The 9,991-nt window shown below is 32.7% G+C and overlaps 1 protein-coding gene across 1 annotated transcript; it reads left to right on the top strand.

Annotated features, from left to right (window-relative positions):
* The first annotated feature begins 7,769 nt into the window (after positions 1–7,769).
* On the top strand, positions 7,770–8,646 carry LOC18598460 (uncharacterized). Its single transcript, XM_007027995.3, has 2 exons — positions 7,770–8,099; positions 8,202–8,646. The coding sequence occupies exons 1-2, from the start codon at positions 7,970–7,972 to the stop codon at positions 8,459–8,461; spliced, it is 390 nt and encodes a 129-aa protein (XP_007028057.2). The 5' UTR covers positions 7,770–7,969; the 3' UTR covers positions 8,462–8,646.
* The last annotated feature ends 1,345 nt before the right edge of the window (positions 8,647–9,991 follow it).

Here is a 9,991-nt window from a genome sequence, read left to right as displayed (position 1 = left end):
AAGAGAATCCAACTACAAAGGAGCCCTAAGGTAAGTGATGAACTAAGCTCAATTTTTAGTTGCAGAAAATGGCTAGTAATTGGGATTTATGAGCTGTTTTATTGTTGAGTATGTTCATTACTTTTAGTGATTAAGATAGTGAACATAGATGGCCATTTAATGTGGCAATTGAAAACTAGCTAAGAGATAGCTTTTAGAGTTCATAGTGTGTAAATTAATCTATTGTTTATGTTAATGTGATCCTAGGTTTTTAAGGAAGCACCATCATTCCAATTGAATCATTAGGGGAATTTGAATCAATTAAAAGTTCTACAATCAATTGGTGAGTGGACTACCTTCAAAACTGATTTTGGGAATATGATGGATTTGACAAAGTGTTTGAATGATTTTATACAATTTTTCATGAAAATGAATGCCTTGAAACAAGCTTTTGAGAAACGGTTTATGTTATGAAATGTGATTATTATGGATTTCTATGTGGCTGCGTTATGTTGATATACATATATGCTTGAGTATAATGTTGTGTAATTATATTGACTCGGCTATGTGAGAGTAGGGAGTGCGCATAAGCCGAGGATGACCCGGTTATGTGCGAGTAGGGAGTGCGCATAACCCGGTGATGACCCAACCATGTGCAAGTAGGGAGTGCGCATGAGCTGGTTATAATGATGATGGGATGGTGTGATGATGATGATGGGTATATATGTATATATATATGTAAATATGTGTGTTATAGGAAATTGATGGATAATGGTTTATGGTTGTAATGCATGTGAAACTTGACATGTTAAACCTTGAGAAATTGTTATGTGCTTCATATTGGTTTTGAACATTTCAAATAGGGTGGTTTTTCCTTTGGGAGAAAGGTAAATTTTGCATTGATGCCCTGTATTTCGCTGTAGCGAGAATCAGCGAGAAACTCTCGGGTTTTGAAGGGGTACACTGGTCGAAAACTCGCTGCAGCGAGAATGACACTGTAGCTTCTCGCTGTAGCGAAATGCATTCTCGCTGCAGCGAGAAACTTTCTGTTTTCTGGGTTACAATTTCGCTGCAACGAAAAACTTTCTGTTTTGGTCTCTTATCTTGTCCAATTGCTGCCCTATCTTTCATTCTTTACTACCATATGGGAGCATGGACTTCCAACATTGAGGATTAAAAGAGTTAAGTTTAAAATGAGGAGGTTTAGTGAAAAACCCTCTGCCAGTTGAGAAACCCTCGTTCGGTTAATAACTAAATTCCAACGTCACTGCAACAAAAATTCATTCTCGCTGCAACGAAGATTCGTTGTTGTATTTGACTTGCTTGTGCAATATTGAAGCTTTCATTCTCCAAATGATTCGCTATGTATGGATTCATGATTTTCAAATGATTAATCACTTAAGCGCTCGATAAGGGGTTTTATTAGGAATGAACCAAATTGCGTTGTTTTGAAACTAGTGCATCATGATTTTAAATTTTCCTTTGTTGTTGCTTGTTCCCTTCCTTGTTCACTCACTGGGTTTATACTCACTATTTCAAATTCATGTTTTCAAATCATGAGGCAGCCGATAGCTAGGACGAGGTGTCCTTGTAGACCTGTGTCCATCTTTTGGTAGGTGTCTCGTCATTCAATAGCTGTACATTCATCCGAGTCCCTCCGCTGGAAGTCAAGTCTTCTTTTTGAGATGTATAGGCGAACCAATGTACATTATTGGAATACATGTTGTAGACAATGTATGTATATAATAAATGAGAAATGCCAATACGAGTTGGTAATGTCTATTACTATTTTGATTTTTAGTTTTGAAAAATGACTTAGCAGTTTATGATGGAATGATGAACACGTCGGATTATTAGGCTTGCTTGGGCTTAGTGGAGTACGTCCATTGGGCCCATGTGCCAGTCATGGCCCGAAATTTGGGTCGTGACAGGCCGAATCTACCTTGTGTTGAGTGAGGATGAATTTGATTTTTATTTTAAGAGAATTGGTTAGAAAATGATGAATTATGGTGTGGAAAAGTAGTAGGAAAAATCACGGTATTAATGCACTATTATTGACTGAAAATTTTAAGAAGAAAAGTGAAGATGGTTTTGCCAAATTTTAGGTTATTTGACTTGTGTTTGGTGAATTAAGGTATTGGAAAAGAAATGGAGCAATTTAGAGCTAAATTGGACGCATTGGCCAATTAATCGGGTAATAAGACGAATTAGGCCAATATCGGGGATTAGATGGTTGCCAGTGCATTTTGCATTCCATATCATTCATTTGTAGTCTAAATTAGTTTAATTTCGATTTAGTACCAAAGTAGTAAGTTTCTCGATTTTGTATTATGTCAAGATGGTGAGTCCTCCGACAAAGGTAAGGAAATTGCATCAGAAGACCAGTAGTTAGAGTACTTCGAAAATTTGCACTCTAGACATTGTGAGTAACCTTACTATCGTCTTAATTATCTAAAGTGGTTTTTATCTGATTTTATGATTTTATGAAAAATGGGTTTAAATGGTAAACCTTTATGTTTATAAACAAAATGTGTTTAAATGAAAAGATTTTATAAATTGTCTTGAAATTGAATGATGATTTTGAAAATAGAGTAATTGGAGACCCCTGATGTGTTGTAAATTTATGATTTGAATTGATGGCTTATTTTAATGTGTTGGCATGACTGGTTGGGTTGTGTTTTTGGTGAACTGTATGAATTGTTCTGTTTTACATTTATATGCTAGGTAGTATAATATTAGTCATGTCATGCTGTCAAAATTTTATTGTATGGTGGGTATTGCTTGCTGTAATAGGCTGGGTTCTGTGGACTAGCCTATTAGAGGGGCACGGAATCCTGACATATTTTACCTCGGTTGGAGAGGCGAGTAGGGTAACTCTCGAGGTCTAACTTTTAGAGTTCACTTCACGCCAAACCACCACGTGAGGGCGAACTCAGCTAATGCCAAGGAACGACTATATTTTCTAAATAAAAACATGATTTATGAGTATATAACTTTTTAATAGCCTTGGCGAACTCGGTTTGGGATAGCTCTCGGTCAAGATATCCCTGATAACTGAGTATGAGAATAATTTTTGGCATGAGCTAAGTTTTAAGAAAATTATAAGCTATGTTAATTACTCGATTTATATGAATTAATTTTATTTAGTTGAAACAAACTGAAAGGTGATGAATTTCAGTATGTTAAATTGTTTTATCTATCTCCATTTACTCGACTTTAGATAGTTTAGATGGTATCTGTTTACTCACTGGGATTATATAATCTCACCACCTTCCTTTCCACCCATTTCAGGCTCAGAATAGACTGTAGATAGCTGATCACATCGAGGACTACCATTGGAATTGCATTTTCCAAACTGTAGGTTCACAGTTCTCTTTACTTTTGAATATTCAGGGGTCCCACTTGTTACTGTAAATTAAATTAAATACTCTAGCTTACTGTATTACAGTATATATGAATTTATTTTGCTTTTATGCTACAAAAATTATTTATGCAGTGTTCTAAAAATATTGTTTTATGAGAAAATTGAATATTTTATTCTATATCTTTATTATATTCAAATAGTTATAATTTCATTTTTAAATGAAAGTCTTAGACGTTTAAATTTATTTTTTATTATGAATTATGTGTTTTATACTCGCATACTACATTTTTAGCTGGTTTCGAAACTTTTGAGGAAAAATGATGAAAACACCCCTGTGAGGTGAAAATTATTTTTCCACAGTTTTGAAGGGAAAAAAGCTTAAAATTCTTTAAAAATGAGGTTTGACGATGATTACTCACAGGGGAGACTAGAAAAATGGTACTAAAGCCTTGCAGGGTTCCGATTGGCATTCCGGGTAACGAATGTCTATCGGGACGTCGCGGCGGTTGTCACGGGTTCGAGAGGAGTACCGAGTCGTGACAACAAAGCACATGGAATATTTTCCCATCAGTCAGCATATATTGAGAGATTGATTAGACGTTTGAACATGGACAAGGCTCACCCATTGAACACCTCTATGGTTGTAAGGTCTCTTAATCCCCAAAAGGACCCCGTTTCATCTTAGAGAATCTGATGAGGAGATACTTGGTCCTGAAGTACAAAATCTCAATTCTATTGGGGCTTTGATGTACTTGACATAATGTACGAGACCGGATATTGCTTTTGCAGTCAATTTGTTGGCTTACTTTAGTTCTGAGCCAACTTGGAGACATTAGAATGGGATAAAACATATCTTCTATTATCTCCAAGGAACTATAGATTTTGGGTTATATTATTCTAAGGATTTCACTAGCTCTGGTTTAGTTGGATATGCTGATACGGGATATAAATTTGATCCGCACAAGGCTCACTCCCAAATCGGTTATTTATTTTGCTATAACGGCACTACCATTTCTTGGCGCTTTACTAAGCAATCACTAGTAGCTACATCCTCCAACCACTCTAAGATTATCGCTCTATATGAAGTTGGAAAAGATTGTGTCTGGTTAAGATCAATTATAGCACATATTCATGATTCTTGTTGTTTAACACCAGTTATAAATTCTCCCTCTATAATTTATGAAGATAATGTTGCTTGTGTTACACAAGTCAGGGGAGGATATATTAAAAGAGACAGGACCAAGCACATCTCGTCGAAATTTTTCTATACTCACAAACTTCAAGAAAGTCGACAAGTTGACGTTAAACAGATTCGTTTCTCCAATAATCTTGCAAATCTTTTTACCAAATCATTGCCAACGTCAACATTTGAGAAATTAGTATATGGCATTGGAATGTGGCGAGTTAATAGAATGCAAGATTAATTTGCCCTTAAAGCGGCAAAGTATCAAATGCCCCAGAAGTGACAATATGGCTCAAATGAGGGGGAACGAATTATGGACTATGCACCGTACTCTTTTTCCTTATGTCCAGCTTTTGTCTCACTGGGTTTTTCCGACTTAAGGTTTTTAACGAGGCAGTTTAAAGCATGTCCTGTAAAGCCCTTGAAATGTTGCTTCATCTAAGGGGGAGAAACTACTAAGTGATCTATTTTTTTTTCCTTCTGTCTAGTTTTTGTCCCATTAGGTTTTTTCGACTTAAGGTTTTCAATGAGGTAGAATTTTAAAGCATTGTCTTCATTATACAATGGACATTCAAGAAGGAGTATTATGAATAAGTGAATTTGTTCATTGAATCTCCTAACCCTTTAAGTTCCATTCATAATCAATGTATATATTTATGATGGTTTATCAATATCTTCATTAATACTATGTAACGTTCGCATCTATGTAATCCTATAAATAGGATTTTGTACTTGATGAATAGTTACAATCAATAATAATCAGAAATAATGAAAAATGAACTACAAGTTTTTCTCTCATGATAATTAAATTAGAAGTTTTTTTCTCAATTCTTTTCCAAATTCTTCTCTCAATTATTTTCTTAGTATATTTTTCTTTATATTTTATATTAAAAAAAATTTATTTAAAATTTTTAAAAAATATTATATCTATTTATTTATCTGTATAAGTTGCGGGAAAACCAAAAATAATTAAAAACTGAAAAAACAAGCCAAAATAGGAAAAATCATGCTTTGGTTGAGTCATGGCATGAGCATTAACCAAACTAGATGCAGTGTGGCAAAGGCCCACACGTAACATATCCAATCAAATTACCCACGTGGCTCCTTCAATCGCTTTTATAAACCAAACACGCATTCCCCAGATTGCAAGCATTTCTAAAACAATTCCCAAAAACAAAGTATACTTCCTTATCCACTTGCAGTCCTTTTCTCTCTCTCTTGATCGTGAATTTGGAAGGGAAGCAGATCTCAGATCCAGAGAAAGAAAAAATGGGGCTGAGGATCGCGTACGGGGTGGTGTTCGTCTCCTTCTCCTGTGCCTGCTTCAAGCTTCTTCACCTATTTCTTCACCCCATCTTCTTCTTCACTTCCTGATTCTTGGGGTTTGGCTTCCGCATAAAAACAGCTTCTTCTTTGCTATAATCTCTTGATGTAATTTATTTATGGGGTGAAAATGAAACCTGCGATTCTTAATTATGTAATGTTTGTCCTCTAATTTGTTGTGTTTTATCATATGGATCCACTTTGTTTGCTGTTTCGGTTTCGTTATTTATTTTGTCCTTTGAGCAGTAAATTATTGTAAAACAAAAATGATATGATATGATATGATATGATATGATATGATATATATATATATATATATAGATTTTTATATTTATTTTAAAATTTATGTTTAAATAAGATTTAGTATTATTATTTTTATGGAATTTAAATAAAATTTGATAATTACAAACTGTATACTAATAAAAAACACATTTGTGGATGGGGCTGGGCTGAGGTTAAAAAGATGGCTGTCTCCGTCTTTTGAGTCTCGACGGAAGCTGTCCTCCTAACAATAAAGTATCAGCATCTCAAACAGTCTAAATGCCACGTCATGATTCAGAAGGTAGTTGGATGTTGGAACGGTTTCAAGAATCGGACAGTGCCCTTCCCAAATTCCGAAATATTAATTTACATAAAAAAAAAAGAAATGTTTTCTATATGACTTTTTTGCCCTCACACAGTACTTATTCTTTTCTCGTGCTTTTATTATTTAAATTACATTTTCTAAATGAAAAGCATTTTTGGTCAAAATTTTCGGGTAAAACCCCTTTATTATGGTTTGAAGAAACCAAATCCCTTCCGCACTTTTTTTTTAAATTGTAGCATAATATTTTCAAAAAATTTTAAAACATAAATAAATATTTATTTTTATATTACATTCAATTAAATTTTTATATATTTATTTTAAGTTAAATAAGTTTTATAATTAATAATTGATTAATTATTGTTAATCAAAACGTCATTTGTTAATTTTATATATATTACGTGACATTGATTTAATATATTGAGATGTCATAATTAATGATCATGTCGTTTGTTGATATGGTCACGTGATATTTTCATCTTTTACGTTAGTGTCATATAGGCATCATGCAAGTATAAAATATTAAGTGATATTTTAACTAATAACAATGAATCAACTATTAATTAAAAAAATTTATTTGATTCAAAATAAAAATATAAAATTTTATTAAAGAATAAGAGTTTATTTAAATTTTTTAAAAAAGTTCAACAACTTTTTTTAAATATAATAACAAAAATTATTAAATAGATCATCCTTATTATACTTAATAATTTGATAAATCAAGCCGTGACATATATTTAATTAACAATTACCAGGCTAATAATTTCTCCAAAAAGTTCCACCAAATTATATCTCTTAGTAATCGTTACATCTATTATGAGTATATTACCAAAATTTTATCTTAGATATTTTACCTTATTTTATGGTACAAAATGTTCTTATCTAAGGGTAATTAATGTTGGGGAGTTATCAAAGGTAAAAAATCGTATTAGATCCAAGTGAATCAGAATGTTTTAAATATGTAGAAACTTAAGTAGAGTACAGAGTGAAGGCATCCTTTTTGTCAAAAATCTTGAGTTTGTAAAAGATGTGTATGCCATTAGACTTTTAGACACACCAAAATATTAAAAAAGGGAGTTGGTTACCTTCCTTAATTTTTCAGCCGCAATCTTGTTGTTTTGGAAAATCTAAAAATACCCAAAAGAGAAGAAACCAAAAAATCGAAATAGTGGAATGAAATCGGGGGGAAGTTGATGGGTAATCGAAGGAAAAAGTGTCATTTCCCTTGTTTGCACCGTCCGTTTTTAAACTCATTTTTTCTCCCTTCCTTCCTTCCTTCCTTCCTTCCTTCCTTTTGTAACATATAAGAAACCAATCCCATCAACAACTCATTCTTCATCGTCTCTGTCTTGGGTCCAAGAAAATGTTTCTTCTCTTTCCCTCTCATTTCTTGGCTTATCCATTTTGTCATTCTATACATGCTTGCAGATCGTAGAGGAATAAGTTTTTGTTGTTCTTTAGTGTCTCTTTTGCTTATGATGTAAGGAAAGATATAGGGAGGGGAGGAAAAGAAAGAAAGAAAGAAAGATAGGAAAAAATGGAAGGGTCCGTAGGAGCAGGGTTCATGGCAGTCTTTGCAGTTTCAGGAAGTGTAGTCTTCATTGCTCGTGAAGTCCATAAGCGTCTCCTCTCTGATTTCATGAAGAAGATTGAATCTGAATTGGGTGGTAATATTATTACAGACTCTTTGTTATTAATCTTGATGTTTCTCTTTTGAAATATTATATATATGAAGTAGGTTTTACCGTGCCTTGTTTTTTGTATTGTAGGAAGTGCAAAATGTCAAGTGAAGAAAAGGGTTCGTTTTGCCGATGATGTGATGGAACCATCATCCAATAACAAAGAATACAGGAAGAGGAATCGTGGTAGCCTGGCAAAGCAGGCTAAAGTTGGTGATGTTGATGAATATGACCATCCTCATCAGCTCCTGGAAATGGATGATATCATGCCTCTCAATAGGCAGGTTTTGTATAAAGGGCTTCTTGAATATAAAACCCTTAAAACTCATGATGCTTCCAACTTCCTGTAGCGTTCTTTTTTCATAACCCAAAGTTTTGATTTTGTCTAGGAAATAGGAAATAGGAAAGGGGGAAGTTCTTTTCCATTTGTACATTTTCAATAAGTTGTTTTTTCTTTCTTAATTTGGTGTGCTCATGCTTGCTTTGTATCATACACAGAATTCATCCCAATAAAAAGAAATGGTTTTGGTTTGAATCTTAATCTTGGGTTTGAGATTTGATCATTTCAAGAGTCTCTGGGAAATGATGGAAATTCTATTGTTTCTTTGACTAAAATATCAACTTTGGTACATTGAATAATATCGAGTCTCAAGGAGATGCACGAATTTTCCATTGAAGTTATTTAATTTTCAACAAGTAAGCATTTGCTGCGTTTAAGTCTTCTTGACGTATGGAAAAAGTTACCACTAATTTTTTTTTTTTTTTTTTTGAAAATAAAATATTCGACCTATTTGTCATTGTTTACTGCTGTGTTCTGGCGTGGCCTGGAATGGAATCTTCTCTTTTCAAAGAGAGAAAAAAAATTCAGTAGATCCTTGTTAAACAGACAAAGGGTGAATTGGGATTCCAACATTTGAAATTTAACTGATGAAGTTGACATGGGTGTTAGTATATTTACATTTTACAATTACTTAATTATGAGTCCATCCGTCTATACGTTGATTCCACAAGGCAATATGATCTTTCACATGAAAAGGCTGCATGCCTGCCTGCCTTCACAAGCCACTTGCCAGACACAAATTGATGATTAAGTGATGACCCTTGAATTCTCTGGAATTTAATGAAGGCAGCATTTATCTTTCCATATAAGAATATTTATTTTTTTGAATCTTGTAAGCCAACCATACTGACATAATTGTTCTTGGGAAACAAGTTGCGATGAGGCCAAGCCCATAGAGAAACTTGATGACTTTTAATTTGGACTTTGACAAAAATTTGCTAAGTTCGTTTCCTTAATAAAGTATTTTACTATAAAATTTAATATTTCTTTTGCTTAAATAACCAATAAAAAATATTTTCAATTATTTGAATCATTCTTGAAAAATTATTTTCGATCATAACCTACCTTTAATAATTTTTTACTATAACATCTTAAAAATATTGGCATTCATCAATTATACAATACGTTCCAAACATTTTCTCAACACTAACAATATTATACATATAAATATTATTTAACCTTTTTTTAGTTATTTATTTCTCATCGTATACTAGTTAACTTGTTAAGTCAATAAATCATAAATTAGAAATTAAAGGAAAGGAAATATTTTTATTTGTGAAAAACTTATTTCCTATTTTATATAAATTTTTTTAATTGGCTTTAATTATTTTGTATTATATTAAGATTGTAGGATCTTAGTAAAAGTAGAAATAGTGATATGATCTTTATGAAATAATTGAAATACAAATAATTAATGATGCTTTGTTGGGAAAAAGAATAATAAATAAAGAGATGAAAAAAAGGAAAAATAGTGATACAAATAATCCAAATAAGATTGATCTCAAATTCAAGAGAAAGTAAATGAAAAATACTTTACGAC

This window comes from Theobroma cacao, chromosome 5, assembly GCF_053813885.1.
Source record: "Theobroma cacao isolate CCN51 chromosome 5, ASM5381388v1, whole genome shotgun sequence".
Classification (NCBI taxonomy): Eukaryota; Viridiplantae; Streptophyta; class Magnoliopsida; order Malvales; family Malvaceae; genus Theobroma; species Theobroma cacao.
The sequence above is the reverse complement of the archived record's forward strand: the minus strand, read 5'-3'. Positions and strand labels throughout refer to the sequence as shown.